The following is a 20893-nucleotide window of genomic DNA, read 5'->3' on the forward strand; positions in this document are numbered from 1 at the left end:
TTTGTGTCGTAGGTTTACCTCAGCAGCCACGCCAGCGCATGTCTCATGATGAGCCATGAATACATCGTCCCCATGACGGAGCAAACCAGAGACATCACCCTTTGCTCCAGTCTGCCTTTTGGCCTTCCGAGCACGTCTCTCAAACCACAGATGCGCTTCTCCAGGCCTTGTTTTGTCTGGAGCGATAGGTTGCAACGGGACAGAGCCCTTAGTCACAGTCCAGAACTTCCTGTGGATATAGTGAAGAGCCTCACAGTGGAGATGCTGAGTGCAGCCGTCTGGGCCGTGCATGCTGGTGTCAGAGACCCTGTAGGGGGCAGTGTAGAGCATCTGCTGGTTCCTCTCATCAAACTCTTCTACACCCTTCTGGTAATGGGGGTGCTGACCCAGGAGGACCTGGCCAGGGTTCTCCAACTGATAGAACCTGGAGTCTTTTCAAATGGAAAAGACGTAAAGGATCCCAAACCAGGTCTGCTGCAGATGAAACTTCCTGAAACGGTCAAACTTGAGGTGAACACACAGCGTTTGGTGACAATCCATCCAAACAAAGCTGATCTATTTGTCTTTCCTTGCAGCTCTGCAACGTGCTGACCTACCTGTGCGATGTCCAGGTGCGCCACAGGGTGGAAGCAGTGGTCGGCTTCTCGGAAAATGTGGTGGCTCAGCTGCAGGAGAACCAGCGCTTCCGCTACAGACAAGTCATGCAGGCTCTCAACATGTCGGCGGCCCTCACTGCACGCAAGACCAAGGAGTTCCGCTCGCCTCCGCAAGAGCAGGTTGGATGTCTCCAACACATTGGAGTCCATAAGACATGACTTATGTACACAGGGGCTTGTACCAAAGATCATTGCTATGCACGTACAACACTTCAAACCTTCAGCATAGCAATCCATCCAACCCTCCCTTTTTTTAACGCGTGTCCCTCTCGAGGTCACAAGGGGCAGAGGGGTGCTGGAGCCTATCCCAAGAAGGCGGGGTGCACCCTGCCCCCTTTGTCACCTCGTGGCAGAGTCTACGAAAATAGAGAATACACACAATAGAGAACATCTAGAGTTGCCAATCAGCCTGTCCCCAGGTGGGGAAGATGGAGTCCATGCAGCCACAGGGAGAGTAGTGTCCGCCAATCCAACCCTGGACCTTCTCGCTTCAGCATATCAGTGTGCGGAATTGAATTATGGAATAGATTTAGCAAAAAGGTCAAACAATGTACTGATATGACCTCGTTTGACAGAGTATTTACAAAGTACCAGGAAGAAAAAGTCTGACAAACGTCTTGAGCCTTATTGGAATTGTGATAATATTATTTGTCTCATTATGCCAATCAAACTGACCTAATGTGATAATATTATTTGTCTCATTATGCCAATCAAACTGACCTAATGTGATAATATTATTTGTCTCATTATGCCAATCAAACTTACTTAATGTGATAATATTATTTGTCTCATTATGCCAATCAAACTGACCTAATGTGATAATATTATTTGTCTCATTATGCCAATCAAACTGACCTAATGTGATAATATTATTTGTCTCATTATGCCAATCAAACTGACCTAATGTGATAATATTATTTGTCTCATTATGCCAATCAAACTGACCTAATGTGATAATATTATTTGTCTCATTATGCCAATCAAACTGACCTAATGTGATAATATTATTTGTCTCATTATGCCAATCAAACTGACCTAATGTGATAATATTATTTGTCTCATTATGCCAATCAAACTGACCTAATGTGATAATATTATTTGTCTCATTATGCCAATCAAACTGACCTAATGTGACATTATTTGTCTCATTATGCCAATCAAACTGACCTAATGTGATAATATTATTTGTCTCATTATGCCAATCAAACTGACCTAATGTGATAATATTATTTGTCTCATTATGCCAATCAAACTGACTTAATGTGATAATATTATTTGTCTCATTATGCCAATCAAACTGACCTAATGTGATAATATTATTTGTCTCATTATGCCAACCAAACTGACCTAATGTGATAATATTATTTGTCTCATTATGCCAACCAAACTGACCTAATGTGATAATATTATTTGTCTCATTATGCCAATCAAACTGACCTAATGTGATAATATTATTTGTCTCATTATGCCAATCAAACTGACCTAATGTGATAATATTATTTGTCTCATTATGCCAATCAAACTGACCTAATGTGATAATATTATTTGTCTCATTATGCCAATCAAACTGACCTAATTTGATATTATTTGTCTCATTATGCCAATCAAACTGACCTAATGTGATAATATTATTTGTCTCATTATGCCAATCAAACTGACCTAATGTGATAATATTATTTGTCTCATTATGGCAATCAAACTGACCTAATGTGATAATATTATTTGTCTCATTATGCCAATCAAACTGACTTAATGTGATAATATTATTTGTCTCATTATGCCAATCAAACTGACCTAATGTGATAATATTATTTGTCTCATTATGCCAATCAAACTGACTTAATGTGATAATATTATTTGTCTCATTATGCCAATCAAACTGACTTAATGTGATAATATTATTTGTCTCATTATGCCAATCAAACTGACCTAATGTGATAATATTATTTGTCTCATTATGCCAATCAAACTGACCTAATGTGATAATATTATTTGTCTCATTATGCCAATCAAACTGACCTAATGTGACATTATTTGTCTCATTATGCCAATCAAACTGACTTAATGTGATAATATTATTTGTCTCATTATGCCAATCAAACTGACTTAATGTGATAATATTATTTGTCTCATTATGCCAATCAAACTGACCTAATGTGATAATATTATTTGTCTCATTATGCCAACCAAACTGACCTAATGTGATAATATTATTTGTCTCATTATGCCAACCAAACTGACCTAATGTGATAATATTATTTGTCTCATTATGCCAATCAAACTGACTTAATGTGATAATATTATTTGTCTCATTATGCCAATCAAACTGACCTAATGTGATAATATTATTTGTCTCATTATGCCAATCAAACTGACTTAATGTGATAATATTATTTGTCTCATTATGCCAATCAAACTGACCTAATGTGATAATATTATTTGTCTCATTATGCCAATCAAACTGACCTAATGTGACATTATTTGTCTCATTATGCCAATCAAACTGACCTAATGTGATAATATTATTTGTCTCATTATGCCAATCAAACTGACCTAATGTGATAATATTATTTGTCTCATTATGCCAATCAAACTGACCTAATGTGATAATATTATTTGTCTCATTATGCCAATCAAACTGACCTAATGTGATAATATTATTTGTCTCATTATGCCAATCAAACTGACCTAATTTGATAATATTATTTGTCTCATTATGCCAATCAAACTGACCTAATGTGATAATATTATTTGTCTCATTATGCCAATCAAACTGACCTAATGTGATAATATTATTTGTCTCATTATGCCAATCAAACTGACCTAATGTGATAATATTATTTGTCTCATTATGCCAATCAAACTGACCTAATGTGATAATATTATTTGTCTCATTATGGCAATCAAACTGACCTAATGTGATAATATTATTTGTCTCATTATGCCAATCAAACTGACTTAATGTGATAATATTATTTGTCTCATTATGCCAATCAAACTGACCTAATGTGATAATATTATTTGTCTCATTATGCCAATCAAACTGACTTAATGTGATAATATTATTTGTCTCATTATGCCAATCAAACTGACCTAATGTGATAATATTATTTGTCTCATTATGCCAATCAAACTGACCTAATGTGACATTATTTGTCTCATTATGCCAATCAAACTGACCTAATGTGATAATATTATTTGTCTCATTATGCCAATCAAACTGACTTAATGTGATAATATTATTTGTCTCGTTATGCCAATCAAACTGACCTAATGTGATAATATTATTTGTCTCGTTATGCCAACCAAACTGACCTAATGTGATAATATTATTTGTCTCATTATGCCAATCAAACTGACCTAATGTGATAATATTATTTGTCTCATTATGCCAATCAAACTTACTTAATGTGATAATATTATTTGTCTCATTATGCCAATCAAACTGACCTAATGTGACATTATTTGTCTCATTATGCCAATCAAACTGACCTAATGTGATAATATTATTTGTCTCATTATGCCAATCAAACTGACCTAATGTGATAATATTATTTGTCTCATTATGCCAATCAAACTGACTTAATGTGATAATATTATTTGTCTCGTTATGCCAATCAAACTGACCTAATGTGATAATATTATTTGTCTCATTATGCCAATCAAACTGACCTAATGTGATCATATTATTTGTCTCATTATGCCAATCAAACTTACTTAATGTGATAATATTATTTGTCTCATTATGCCAATCAAACTGACCTAATGTGATAATATTATTTGTCTCATTATGCCAATCAAACTGACCTAATGTGACATTATTTGTCTCATTATGCCAATCAAACTGACCTAATGTGATAATATTATTTGTCTCATTATGCCAACCAAACTGACCTAATGTGATAATATTATTTGTCTCATTATGCCAATCAAACTGACCTAATGTGATCATATTATTTGTCTCATTATGCCAATCAAACTGACCTAATGTGATAATATTATTTGTCTCATTATGCCAATCAAACTGACCTAATGTGACATTATTTGTCTCATTATGCCAATCAAACTGACCTAATGTGATAATATTATTTGTCTCATTATGCCAATCAAACTGACTTAATGTGATAATATTATTTGTCTCGTTATGCCAATCAAACTGACCTAATGTGATAATATTATTTGTCTCGTTATGCCAACCAAACTGACCTAATGTGATAATATTATTTGTCTCATTATGCCAATCAAACTGACCTAATGTGATAATATTATTTGTCTCATTATGCCAATCAAACTTACTTAATGTGATAATATTATTTGTCTCATTATGCCAATCAAACTGACCTAATGTGACATTATTTGTCTCATTATGCCAATCAAACTGACCTAATGTGATAATATTATTTGTCTCATTATGCCAATCAAACTGACCTAATGTGATAATATTATTTGTCTCATTATGCCAATCAAACTGACTTAATGTGATAATATTATTTGTCTCGTTATGCCAATCAAACTGACCTAATGTGATAATATTATTTGTCTCATTATGCCAATCAAACTGACCTAATGTGATCATATTATTTGTCTCATTATGCCAATCAAACTTACTTAATGTGATAATATTATTTGTCTCATTATGCCAATCAAACTGACCTAATGTGATAATATTATTTGTCTCATTATGCCAATCAAACTGACCTAATGTGACATTATTTGTCTCATTATGCCAATCAAACTGACCTAATGTGATAATATTATTTGTCTCATTATGCCAACCAAACTGACCTAATGTGATAATATTATTTGTCTCATTATGCCAATCAAACTGACCTAATGTGATCATATTATTTGTCTCATTATGCCAATCAAACTTACTTAATGTGATAATATTATTTGTCTCATTATGCCAATCAAACTGACCTAATGTGATAATATTATTTGTCTCATTATGCCAATCAAACTGACCTAATGTGACATTATTTGTCTCATTATGCCAATCAAACTGACCTAATGTGATAATATTATTTGTCTCATTATGCCAATCAAACTGACCTAATGTGATAATATTATTTGTCTCATTATGCCAATCAAACTGACCTAATGTGATAATATTATTTGTCTCATTATGCCAATCAAACTGACTTAATGTGATAATATTATTTGTCTCATTATGCCAATCAAACTGACCTAATGTGATAATATTATTTGTCTCATTATGCCAACCAAACTGACCTAATGTGATAATATTATTTGTCTCATTATGCCAACCAAACTGACCTAATGTGATAATATTATTTGTCTCATTATGCCAATCAAACTGACCTAATGTGATAATATTATTTGTCTCATTATGCCAATCAAACTGACCTAATGTGATAATATTATTTGTCTCATTATGCCAACCAAACTGACCTAATGTGATAATATTATTTGTCTCATTATGCCAACCAAACTGACCTAATGTGATAATATTATTTGTCTCATTATGCCAATCAAACTGACCTAATGTGATAATATTATTTGTCTCATTATGCCAATCAAACTGACCTAATGTGATAATATTATTTGTCTCATTATGCCAATCAAACTTACTTAATGTGATAATATTATTTGTCTCATTATGCCAATCAAACTGACCTAATGTGATAATATTATTTGTCTCATTATGCCAATCAAACTGACCTAATGTGACATTATTTGTCTCATTATGCCAATCAAACTGACCTAATGTGATAATATTATTTGTCTCATTATGCCAATCAAACTGACCTAATGTGATAATATTATTTGTCTCATTATGCCAATCAAACTGACCTAATGTGATAATATTATTTGTCTCATTATGCCAATCAAACTGACCTAATGTGATAATATTTGTCTCATTATGCCAATCAAACTGACCTAATGTGATAATATTATTTGTCTCATTATGCCAATCAAACTGACCTAATGTGATAATATTATTTGTCTCATTATGCCAATCAAACTGACCTAATGTGACATTATTTGTCTCATTATGCCAATCAAACTGACCTAATGTGATAATATTATTTGTCTCATTATGCCAATCAAACTGACCTAATGTGATAATATTATTTGTCTCATTATGCCAATCAAACTGACCTAATGTGATAATATTATTTGTCTCATTATGCCAATCAAACTGACCTAATGTGATAATATTATTTGTCTCATTATGCCAATCAAACTGACCTAATGTGACATTATTTGTCTCATTATGCCAATCAAACTGACCTAATGTGATAATATTATTTGTCTCATTATGCCAATCAAACTGACCTAATGTGATAATATTATTTGTCTCATTATGCCAATCAAACTGACTTAATGTGATAATATTATTTGTCTCATTATGCCAATCAAACTGACCTAATGTGATAATATTATTTGTCTCATTATGCCAACCAAACTGACCTAATGTGATAATATTATTTGTCTCATTATGCCAACCAAACTGACCTAATGTGATAATATTATTTGTCTCATTATGCCAATCAAACTGACCTAATGTGATAATATTATTTGTCTCATTATGCCAATCAAACTGACCTAATGTGACATTATTTGTCTCATTATGCCAATCAAACTGACCTAATGTGATAATATTATTTGTCTCATTATGCCAATCAAACTGACTTAATGTGATAATATTATTTGTCTCGTTATGCCAATCAAACTGACCTAATGTGATAATATTATTTGTCTCATTATGCCAATCAAACTGACCTAATGTGATAATATTATTTGTCTCATTATGCCAATCAAACTGACTTAATGTGATAATATTATTTGTCTCATTATGCCAATCAAACTGACCTAATGTGATAATATTATTTGTCTCATTATGCCAATCAAACTGACTTAATGTGATAATATTATTTGTCTCATTATGCCAATCAAACTGACCTAATGTGATAATATTATTTGTCTCATTATGCCAATCAAACTGACCTAATGTGATAATATTATTTGTCTCATTATGCCAATCAAACTGACCTAATGTGACATTATTTGTCTCATTATGCCAATCAAACTGACTTAATGTGATAATATTATTTGTCTCATTATGCCAATCAAACTGACCTAATGTGATAATATTATTTGTCTCATTATGCCAATCAAACTGACTTAATGTGATAATATTATTTGTCTCATTATGCCAATCAAACTGACCTAATGTGATAATATTATTTGTCTCATTATGCCAATCAAACTGACCTAATGTGATAATATTATTTGTCTCATTATGCCAACCAAACTGACCTAATGTGATAATATTATTTGTCTCATTATGCCAATCAAACTGACTTAATGTGATAATATTATTTGTCTCATTATGCCAATCAAACTGACCTAATGTGATAATATTATTTGTCTCATTATGCCAATCAAACTGACTTAATGTGATAATATTATTTGTCTCATTATGCCAATCAAACTGACCTAATGTGATAATATTATTTGTCTCATTATGCCAATCAAACTGACCTAATGTGACATTATTTGTCTCATTATGCCAATCAAACTGACCTAATGTGATAATATTATTTGTCTCATTATGCCAATCAAACTGACCTAATGTGATAATATTATTTGTCTCATTATGCCAATCAAACTGACCTAATTTGATAATATTATTTGTCTCATTATGCCAATCAAACTGACCTAATGTGATAATATTATTTGTCTCATTATGCCAATCAAACTGACCTAATGTGATAATATTATTTGTCTCATTATGCCAATCAAACTGACCTAATGTGATAATATTATTTGTCTCATTATGGCAATCAAACTGACCTAATGTGATAATATTATTTGTCTCATTATGCCAATCAAACTGACTTAATGTGATAATATTATTTGTCTCATTATGCCAATCAAACTGACCTAATGTGATAATATTATTTGTCTCATTATGCCAATCAAACTGACTTAATGTGATAATATTATTTGTCTCATTATGCCAATCAAACTGACCTAATGTGATAATATTATTTGTCTCATTATGCCAATCAAACTGACCTAATGTGACATTATTTGTCTCATTATGCCAATCAAACTGACCTAATGTGATAATATTATTTGTCTCATTATGCCAATCAAACTGACCTAATGTGATAATATTATTTGTCTCATTATGCCAATCAAACTGACTTAATGTGATAATATTATTTGTCTCGTTATGCCAATCAAACTGACCTAATGTGATAATATTATTTGTCTCGTTATGCCAACCAAACTGACCTAATGTGATAATATTATTTGTCTCATTATGCCAATCAAACTGACCTAATGTGATAATATTATTTGTCTCATTATGCCAATCAAACTTACTTAATGTGATAATATTATTTGTCTCATTATGCCAATCAAACTGACCTAATGTGATGACAATTTTATTTGTCTCATTATGCCAATCAAACTGACCTAATGTGATAATATTATTTGTCTCATTATGCCAATCAAACTGACCTAATGTGATAATATTATTTGTCTCATTATGCCAACCAAACTGACCTAATGTGATAATATTATTTGTCTCATTATGCCAATCAAACTGACCTAATGTGATAATATTATTTGTCTCATTATGCCAATCAAACTGACCTAATGTGACATTATTTGTCTCATTATGCCAATCAAACTGACCTAATGTGATAATATTATTTGTCTCATTATGCCAATCAAACTGACCTAATGTGATAATATTATTTGTCTCATTATGCCAATCAAACTGACCTAATGTGATAATATTATTTGTCTCATTATGCCAATCAAACTGACCTAATGTGATAATATTATTTGTCTCATTATGCCAATCAAACTGACCTAATGTGACATTATTTGTCTCATTATGCCAATCAAACTGACCTAATGTGATAATATTATTTGTCTCATTATGCCAATCAAACTGACCTAATGTGATAATATTATTTGTCTCATTATGCCAATCAAACTGACTTAATGTGATAATATTATTTGTCTCATTATGCCAATCAAACTGACCTAATGTGATAATATTATTTGTCTCATTATGCCAACCAAACTGACCTAATGTGATAATATTATTTGTCTCATTATGCCAACCAAACTGACCTAATGTGATAATATTATTTGTCTCATTATGCCAATCAAACTGACCTAATGTGATAATATTATTTGTCTCATTATGCCAATCAAACTGACCTAATGTGACATTATTTGTCTCATTATGCCAATCAAACTGACCTAATGTGATAATATTATTTGTCTCATTATGCCAATCAAACTGACTTAATGTGATAATATTATTTGTCTCGTTATGCCAATCAAACTGACCTAATGTGATAATATTATTTGTCTCATTATGCCAATCAAACTGACCTAATGTGATAATATTATTTGTCTCATTATGCCAATCAAACTGACTTAATGTGATAATATTATTTGTCTCATTATGCCAATCAAACTGACCTAATGTGATAATATTATTTGTCTCATTATGCCAATCAAACTGACTTAATGTGATAATATTATTTGTCTCATTATGCCAATCAAACTGACCTAATGTGATAATATTATTTGTCTCATTATGCCAATCAAACTGACCTAATGTGATAATATTATTTGTCTCATTATGCCAATCAAACTGACCTAATGTGACATTATTTGTCTCATTATGCCAATCAAACTGACTTAATGTGATAATATTATTTGTCTCATTATGCCAATCAAACTGACCTAATGTGATAATATTATTTGTCTCATTATGCCAATCAAACTGACTTAATGTGATAATATTATTTGTCTCATTATGCCAATCAAACTGACCTAATGTGATAATATTATTTGTCTCATTATGCCAACCAAACTGACCTAATGTGATAATATTATTTGTCTCATTATGCCAACCAAACTGACCTAATGTGATAATATTATTTGTCTCATTATGCCAATCAAACTGACTTAATGTGATAATATTATTTGTCTCATTATGCCAATCAAACTGACCTAATGTGATAATATTATTTGTCTCATTATGCCAATCAAACTGACTTAATGTGATAATATTATTTGTCTCATTATGCCAATCAAACTGACCTAATGTGATAATATTATTTGTCTCATTATGCCAATCAAACTGACCTAATGTGACATTATTTGTCTCATTATGCCAATCAAACTGACCTAATGTGATAATATTATTTGTCTCATTATGCCAATCAAACTGACCTAATGTGATAATATTATTTGTCTCATTATGCCAATCAAACTGACCTAATGTGATAATATAATTTGTCTCATTATGCCAATCAAACTGACCTAATGTGATAATATTATTTGTCTCATTATGCCAATCAAACTGACCTAATGTGATAATATTATTTGTCTCATTATGCCAATCAAACTGACCTAATTTGATAATATTATTTGTCTCATTATGCCAATCAAACTGACCTAATGTGATAATATTATTTGTCTCATTATGCCAATCAAACTGACCTAATGTGATAATATTATTTGTCTCATTATGCCAATCAAACTGACCTAATGTGATAATATTATTTGTCTCATTATGGCAATCAAACTGACCTAATGTGATAATATTATTTGTCTCATTATGCCAATCAAACTGACTTAATGTGATAATATTATTTGTCTCATTATGCCAATCAAACTGACCTAATGTGATAATATTATTTGTCTCATTATGCCAATCAAACTGACTTAATGTGATAATATTATTTGTCTCATTATGCCAATCAAACTGACCTAATGTGATAATATTATTTGTCTCATTATGCCAATCAAACTGACCTAATGTGACATTATTTGTCTCATTATGCCAATCAAACTGACCTAATGTGATAATATTATTTGTCTCATTATGCCAATCAAACTGACCTAATGTGATAATATTATTTGTCTCATTATGCCAATCAAACTGACTTAATGTGATAATATTATTTGTCTCGTTATGCCAATCAAACTGACCTAATGTGATAATATTATTTGTCTCGTTATGCCAACCAAACTGACCTAATGTGATAATATTATTTGTCTCATTATGCCAATCAAACTGACCTAATGTGATAATATTATTTGTCTCATTATGCCAATCAAACTTACTTAATGTGATAATATTATTTGTCTCATTATGCCAATCAAACTGACCTAATGTGACATTATTTGTCTCATTATGCCAATCAAACTGACCTAATGTGATAATATTATTTGTCTCATTATGCCAATCAAACTGACCTAATGTGATAATATTATTTGTCTCATTATGCCAACCAAACTGACCTAATGTGATAATATTATTTGTCTCATTATGCCAATCAAACTGACCTAATGTGATAATATTATTTGTCTCATTATGCCAATCAAACTGACCTAATGTGACATTATTTGTCTCATTATGCCAATCAAACTGACCTAATGGGATAATATTATTTGTCTCATTATGCCAATCAAACTGACCTAATGTGATAATATTATTTGTCTCATTATGCCAATCAAACTGACCTAATGTGATAATATTATTTGTCTCATTATGCCAATCAAACTGACCTAATGTGACATTATTTGTCTCATTATGCCAATCAAACTGACCTAATGTGATAATATTATTTGTCTCATTATGCCAATCAAACTTACTTAATGTGATAATATTATTTGTCTCATTATGCCAATCAAACTGACCTAATGTGATAATATTATTTGTCTCATTATGCCAATCAAACTTACTTAATGTGATAATATTATTTGTCTCATTATGCCAATCAAACTGACCTAATGTGATAATATTATTTGTCTCATTATGCCAACCAAACTGACCTAATGTGATAACATTATTTGTCTCATTATGCCAATCAAACTGACCTAATGTGATCATATTATTTGTCTCATTATGCCAATCAAACTTACTTAATGGGATAATATTATTTGTCTCATTATGCCAATCAAACTGACCTAATGTGACATTATTTGTCTCATTATGCCAATCAAACTGACCTAATGTGATAATATTATTTGTCTCATTATGCCAATCAAACTTACTTAATGTGATAATATTATTTGTCTCATTATGCCAATCAAACTGACCTAATGTGATAATATTATTTGTCTCATTATGCCAATCAAACTGACCTAATGTGACATTATTTGTCTCATTATGCCAATCAAACTGACCTAATGTGATAATATTATTTGTCTCATTATGCCAATCAAACTGACCTAATGTGATAATATTATTTGTCTCATTATGCCAATCAAACTGACCTAATGTGATAATATTATTTGTCTCATTATGCCAATCAAACTGACCTAATGTGATAATATTATTTGTCTCATTATGCCAATCAAACTGACCTAATGTGATAATATTATTTGTCTCATTATGCCAACCAAACTGACCTAATGTGATAATATTATTTGTCTCATTATGCCAATCAAACTTACTTAATGTGATAATATTATTTGTCTCATTATGCCAATCAAACTGACCTAATGTGATAATATTATTTGTCTCATTATGCCAATCAAACTTACTTAATGTGATAATATTATTTGTCTCATTATGCCAATTAAACTGACCTAATGTGATAATATTATTTGTCTCATTATGCCAACCAAACTGACCTAATGTGATAATATTATTTGTCTCATTATGCCAATCAAACTTACTTAATGTGATAATATTATTTGTCTCATTATGCCAATCAAACTGACCTAATGTGATAATATTATTTGTATTATGCCAACCAAACTGACCTAATGTGATAATATTATTTGTCTCATTATGCAATCAAACTGACCTGAATGTGATAATATTATTTGTCTCATTATGCCAATCAAACTGACCTAATGTGATAATATTATTTGTCTCATTATGCCAATCAAACTGACCTAATGTGATAATATTATTTGTCTCATTATGCCAATCAAACTGACCTAATGTGATAATATTATTTGTCTCATTATGCCAATCAAACTGACCTAATGTGATAATATTATTTGTCTCATTATGCCAATCAAACTGACCTAATGTGATAATATTATTTGTCTCATTATGCCAACCAAACTGACCTAATGTGATAATATTATTTGTCTCATTATGCCAATCAAACTGACCTAATGTGATAATATTATTTGTCTCATTATGCCAATCAAACTGACCTAATGTGATAATATTATTTGTCTCATTATGCCAACCAAACTGACCTAATGTGATAATATTATTTGTCTCATTATGCCAATCAAACTGACCTAATGTGATAACATTATTTGTCTCATTATGCCAATCAAACTGACTTAATCTGATAATATTATTTGTCTCATTATGCCAATCAAACTGACCTAATGTGATAACATTATTTGTCTCATTATGCCAATCAAACTGACCCAACCATTTGTTTAGAAGAACTGTTGTATTTAGAATTACTTCATTTAATTTGTGTTACGAAATGACAACAGGAAGTGAACATCTATCCATCCATTTTCTGACAGTAATTGCTGTGAATTGGAAAAGAGGTAGGATTGTTTCTTGCTACTCCTTTTCTGACTTGTTGTGAGGAGAAATGAAAATATGTGATGTATCGTACTGTAATTATTCATGTTGGATATAAACTTCAAGCCTAAAAAACTGGAACACAGCATAAAGTAGCCATGTCAATCTTCTTCAGCTTTAGGGCTCGCGTTGTGTGCATTTAGTCATTTCTTTTCCACGATGAGGGTGAGTGCGTAATGCGCTAAATGGCTGACTTAAGAATGATATGAGTGCGTTTGATTTAATGTGAACAATTTTGTCGGTTCACCGTTACCCGTTTGGCAATATCATTGTGCTTTAGTGACGAGCCTTAAATCTTTTGATGGCATGTGAACCCGGAAAAATCCATAAATTAGCTGCAACTTGGTTTAAAGTGCAGGGTTCAAATCGGGGAAAATGGTAAGTTGGTTGGCAATTACCATACATGTTCAACCCAGCAAACATATTTGAGATGAATCACATAAGCCAGGAAATCTGCCCAATTCAGTTTGTGTTATGCACATGTTTTGAACTGTAGCCCGCCTTTAAGTGTTCACTATTTCTTCTTTTGTCTGCATCAGATCAACATGCTTCTGAGCTTCAGAGACGGCGACCAGCAGGACAACTGTCCATGCCCGATGGAGACCCGACAGCTCCTGCGAGACTTCCACCATCTTCTCAACACGCACTGCGGTGGTACTCTCCCTTTTTATGTTGCCGCGCTCCATTATTCAACCTCGCGGAGCTCCGTAAAACTCAGCGAGCCCAAAAGAAGCTCTGAAACATCCGCCAGCCAGACTCTATTGGATTTTACTGCTCTTTGCACAGGCGTCGATTTGGACGGCGCCTCGGAGGAGGACGAGGCGGCCCAGTTGTCAGTGAAAGATCAACTCCTCAGCCTTGCGGCCGGACTTCTAGGACTGAAGAGAACCGCCGCAGAAGTGGAGGCTAACAGAGCGCAGAGTCCCAGTAAGTACAGAAGGTGTGGAAACACACAATGCACGGCCATCGGGGCCTCATTTGTCCCTGGACAGGAACCTGGTTTCTATTTATTGACAGACGGTGGAAGCTGACAAATCTAAACAAAAACCTAGATCTGGATCCCTCATGTGTGATGAAATAGTAGGGACAAATACACTTGTCACATTGTGTCCACATTGTCTTCTTTTCAGGGACAAATACACTTGTCACATACATGCAGGCATGTGTCCACATTGTCTTCTTGTCAGGGACAAATACACTTGTCACATACATGCAGGCATGTGTCCACATTGTCTTCTTTTCAGGGACAAATACACTTGTCACATACATGCAGGCATGTGTCCACATTGTCTTCTTGTCAGGGACAAATACACTTGTCACATACATGCAGGCATGTGTCCACATTGTCTTCTTTTCAGGGACAAATACACTTGTCACATACATGCAGGCATGTGTCCACATTGTCTTCTTTTCAGGGACAAATACACTTGTCACATACATGCAGGCATGTGTCCACATTGTCTTCTTGTCAGGGACAAATACACTTGTCACATACATGCAGGCATGTGTCCACTTTGTCTTCTTTTCAGGGACAAATACACTTGTCACATTGTGTCCACATTGTCTTCTTTTCAGGGACAAATACACTTGTCACATACATGCAGGCATGTGTCCACATTGTCTTCTTTTCAGGGACAAATACACTTGTCACATACATGCAGGCATGTGTCCACATTGTCTTCTTGTCAGGGACAAATACACTTGTCAAAAACATGCAGGCATGTGTCCACATTGTCTTCTTGTCAGGGACAAATACACTTGTCACATACATGCAGGCATGTGTCCACATTGTCTTCTTGTCAGGGACAAATACACTTGTCACATACATGCAGGCATGTGTCCACATTGTCTTCTTTTCAGGGACAAATACACTTGTCACATACATGCAGGCATGTGTCCACATTGTCTTCTTGTCAGGGACAAATACACTTGTCACATACATGCAGGCATGTGTCCACATTGTCTTCTTTTCAGGGACAAATACACTTGTCACATACATGCAGGCATGTGTCCACATTGTCTTCTTGTCAGGGACAAATACACTTGTCACATACATGCAGGCATGTGTCCACATTGTCTTCTTGTCAGGGACAAATACACTTGTCACATACATGCAGGCATGTGTCCACATTGTCTTCTTTTCAGGGACAAATACACTTGTCACATACATGCAGGCATGTGTCCACATTGTCTTCTTGTCAGGGACAAATACACTTGTCACATACATGCAGGCATGTGTCCACATTGTCTTCTTGTCAGGGACAAATACACTTGTCGCATACATGCAGGCATGTGTCCACATTGTCTTCTTGTCAGGGACAAATACACTTGTCACATACATGCAGGCATGTGTCCACATTGTCTTCTTTTCAGGGACAAATACACTTGTCACATACATGCAGGCATGTGTCCACATTGTCTTCTTTTCAGGGACAAATACACTTGTCACATACATGCAGGCATGTGTCCACATTGTCTTCTTGTCAGGGACAAATACACTTGTCACATACATGCAGGCATGTGTCCACATTGTCTTCTTTTCAGGGACAAATACACTTGTCACATACATGCAGGCATGTGTCCACATTGTCTTCTTGTCAGGGACAAATACACTTGTCACATACATGCAGGCATGTGTCCACTTTGTCTTCTTTTCAGGGACAAATACACTTGTCACATTGTGTCCACATTGTCTTCTTTTCAGGGACAAATACACTTGTCACATACATGCAGGCATGTGTCCACATTGTCTTCTTTTCAGGGACAAATACACTTGTCACATACATGCAGGCATGTGTCCACATTGTCTTCTTGTCAGGGACAAATACACTTGTCACATACATGCAGGCATGTGTCCACATTGTCTTCTTGTCAGGGACAAATACACTTGTCACATACATGCAGGCATGTGTCCACATTGTCTTCTTGTCAGGGACAAATACACTTGTCACATACATGCAGGCATGTGTCCACATTGTCTTCTTGTCAGGGACAAATACACTTGTCACATACATGCAGGCATGTGTCCACATTGTCTTCTTGTCAGGGACAAATACACTTGTCACATACATGCAGGCATGTGTCCACATTGTCTTCTTGTCAGGGACAAATACACTTGTCACATACATGCAGGCATGTGTCCACATTGTCTTCTTTTCAGGGACAAATACACTTGTCACATACATGCAGGCATGTGTCCACATTGTCTTCTTTTCAGGGACAAATACACTTGTCACATACATGCAGGCATGTGTCCACATTGTCTTCTTTTCAGGGACAAATACACTTGTCACATACATGCAGGCATGTGTCCACATTGTCTTCTTGTCAGGGACAAATACACTTGTCACATACATGCAGGCATGTGTCCACATTGTCTTCTTGTCAGGGACAAATACACTTGTCACATACATGCAGGCATGTGTCCACATTGTCTTCTTTTCAGGGACAAATACACTTGTCACATACATGCAGGCATGTGTCCACATTGTCTTCTTGTCAGGGACAAATACACTTGTCACATACATGCAGGCATGTGTCCACATTGTCTTCTTGTCAGGGACAAATACACTTGTCACATACATGCAGGCATGTGTCCACTTTGTCTTCTTGTCAGGGACAAATACACTTGTCACATACATGCAGGCATGTGTCCACATTGTCTTCTTTTCAGGGACAAATACACTTGTCACATACATGCAGGCATGTGTCCACATTGTCTTCTTGTCAGGGACAAATACACTTGTCACATACATGCAGGCATGTGTCCACATTGTCTTCTTGTCAGGGACAAATACACTTGTCACATACATGCAGGCATGTGTCCACATTGTCTTCTTTTCAGGGACAAATACACTTGTCACATACATGCAGGCATGTGTCCACATTGTCTTCTTGTCAGGGACAAATACACTTGTCACATACATGCAGGCATGTGTCCACATTGTCTTCTTGTCAGGGACAAATACACTTGTCACATACATGCAGGCATGTGTCCACTTTGTCTTCTTGTCAGGGACAAATACACTTGTCACATACATGCAGGCATGTGTCCACATTGTCTTCTTGTCAGGGACAAATACACTTGTCACATACATGCAGGCATGTGTCCACATTGTCTTCTTGTCAGGGACAAATACACTTGTCACATACATGCAGGCATGTGTCCACTTTGTCTTCTTGTCAGGGACAAATACACTTGTCACATACATGCAGGCATGTAGACTCACACATTTGACCATGTCAGGGAGCTGCAGAGATGTTTGTGGAGTAGACTCACACATTTGACCATGTCAGGGAGCTGCAGAGGTGTTTGTGGAGTAGACTCACACATTTGACCATGTCAGGGAGCTGCAGAGGTGTTTGTGGAGTAGACTCACACATTTGACCATGTCAGGGAGCTGCAGAGGTGTTTGTGGAGTAGACTCACACATTTGACCATGTCAGGGAGCTGCAGAGGTGTTTGTGGAGTAGACTCACACATTTGACCATGTCGGGGAGCTGCAGAGGTGTTTGTGGAGTAGACTCACACATTTGACCATGTCAGGGAGCTGCAGAGATGTTTGTGGAGTAGACTCACACATTTGACCATGTCAGGGAGCTGCAGAGGTGTTTGTGGAGTAGACTCACACATTTGCACCATGTCAGGGAGCTGCAGAGATGTTTGTGGAGTAGACTCACACATTTGACCATGTCAGGGAGCTGCAGAGGTGTTTGTGGAGTAGACTCACACATTTGACCATGTCAGGGAGCTGCAGAGGTGTTTGTGGAGTAGACTCACACATTTGACCATGTCAGGGAGCTGCAGAGGTGTTTGTGGAGTAGACTCACACATTTGACCATGTCAGGGAGCTGCAGAGATGTTTGTGGAGTAGACTCACACATTTGACCATGTCAGGGAGCTGCAGAGATGTTTGTGGAGTAGACTCACACATTTGACCATGTCAGGGAGCTGCAGAGGTGTTTGTGGAGTAGACTCACACATTTGACCATGTCAGGGAGCTGCAGAGGTGTTTGTGGAGTAGACTCACACATTTGACCATGTCAGGGAGCTGCAGAGGTGTTTGTGGAGTAGACTCACACATTTGACCATGTCAGGGAGCTGCAGAGGTGTTTGTGGAGTAGACTCACACATTTGACCATGTCGGGGAGCTGCAGAGGTGTTTGTGGAGTAGACTCACACATTTGACCATGTCAGGGAGCTGCAGAGATGTTTGTGGAGTAGACTCACACATTTGACCATGTCAGGGAGCTGCAGAGGTGTTTGTGGAGTAGACTCACACATTTGACCATGTCAGGGAGCTGCAGAGATGTTTGTGGAGTAGACTCACACATTTGACCATGTCAGGGAGCTGCAGAGGTGTTTGTGGAGTAGACTCACACATTTGACCATGTCAGGGAGCTGCAGAGGTGTTTGTGGAGTAGACTCACACATTTGACCATGTCAGGGAGCTGCAGAGGTGTTTGTGGAGTAGACTCACACATTTGACCATGTCAGGGAGCTGCAGAGATGTTTGTGGAGTAGACTCACACATTTGACCATGTCAGGGAGCTGCAGAGGTGTTTGTGGAGTAGACTCACACATTTGACCATGTCAGGGAGCTGCAGAGGTGTTTGTGGAGTAGACTCACACATTTGACCATGTCAGGGAGCTGCAGAGGTGTTTGTGGAGTAGACTCACACATTTGACCATGTCAGGGAGCTGCAGAGATGTTTGTGGAGTAGACTCACACATTTGACCATGTCAGGGAGCTGCAGAGGTGTTTGTGGAGTAGACTCACACATTTGACCATGTCAGGGAGCTGCAGAGATGTTTGTGGAGTAGACTCACACATTTGACCATGTCAGGGAGCTGCAGAGGTGTTTGTGGAGTAGACTCACACATTTGACCATGTCAGGGAGCTGCAGAGGTGTTTGTGGAGTAGACTCACACATTTGACCATGTCAGGGAGCTGCAGAGGTGTTTGTGGAGTAGACTCACACATTTGACCATGTCAGGGAGCTGCAGAGGTGTTTGTGGAGTAGACTCACACATTTGACCATGTCAGGGAGCTGCAGAGGTGTTTGTGGAGTAGACTCACACATTTGACCATGTCAGGGAGCTGCAGAGGTGTTTGTGGAGTAGACTCACACATTTGACCATGTCAGGGAGCTGCAGAGATGTTTGTGGAGTAGACTCACACATTTGACCATGTCAGGGAGCTGCAGAGGTGTTTGTGGAGTAGACTCACACATTTGACCATGTCAGGGAGCTGCAGAGGTGTTTGTGGAGTAGACTCACACATTTGACCATGTCAGGGAGCTGCAGAGGTGTTTGTGGAGTAGACTCACACATTTGACCATGTCAGGGAGCTGCAGAGGTGTTTGTGGAGTAGACTCACACATTTGACCATGTCAGGGAGCTGCAGAGGTGTTTGTGGAGTAGACTCACACATTTGACCATGTCAGGGAGCTGCAGAGATGTTTGTGGAGTAGACTCACACATTTGACCATGTCAGGGAGCTGCAGAGGTGTTTGTGGAGTAGACTCACACATTTGACCATGTCAGGGAGCTGCAGAGGTGTTTGTGGAGTAGACTCACACATTTGACCATGTCAGGGAGCTGCAGAGGTGTTTGTGGAGTAGACTCACACATTTGACCATGTCAGGGAGCTGCAGAGGT

The 20893-nt window shown here is 35.9% G+C and overlaps 1 protein-coding gene across 1 annotated transcript in view; it reads left to right on the forward strand.

Annotated features, from left to right (window-relative positions):
* Positions 1–20893, forward strand: part of LOC133558879 (ryanodine receptor 2-like) — a 261295-nt gene that overhangs the window by 46421 nt on the left and 193981 nt on the right. The window contains exons 37-40 of the mRNA XM_061910016.1: positions 13–510; positions 576–776; positions 14772–14886; positions 15019–15159. Of these exons, the coding sequence (XP_061766000.1) occupies positions 13–510; positions 576–776; positions 14772–14886; positions 15019–15159 (955 nt within the window). The remainder of the gene's footprint in view (positions 1–12; positions 511–575; positions 777–14771; positions 14887–15018; positions 15160–20893) is intronic.

This window comes from Nerophis ophidion, linkage group LG09 (genome assembly GCF_033978795.1).
Source record: "Nerophis ophidion isolate RoL-2023_Sa linkage group LG09, RoL_Noph_v1.0, whole genome shotgun sequence".
Classification (NCBI taxonomy): domain Eukaryota; kingdom Metazoa; phylum Chordata; class Actinopteri; order Syngnathiformes; family Syngnathidae; genus Nerophis; species Nerophis ophidion.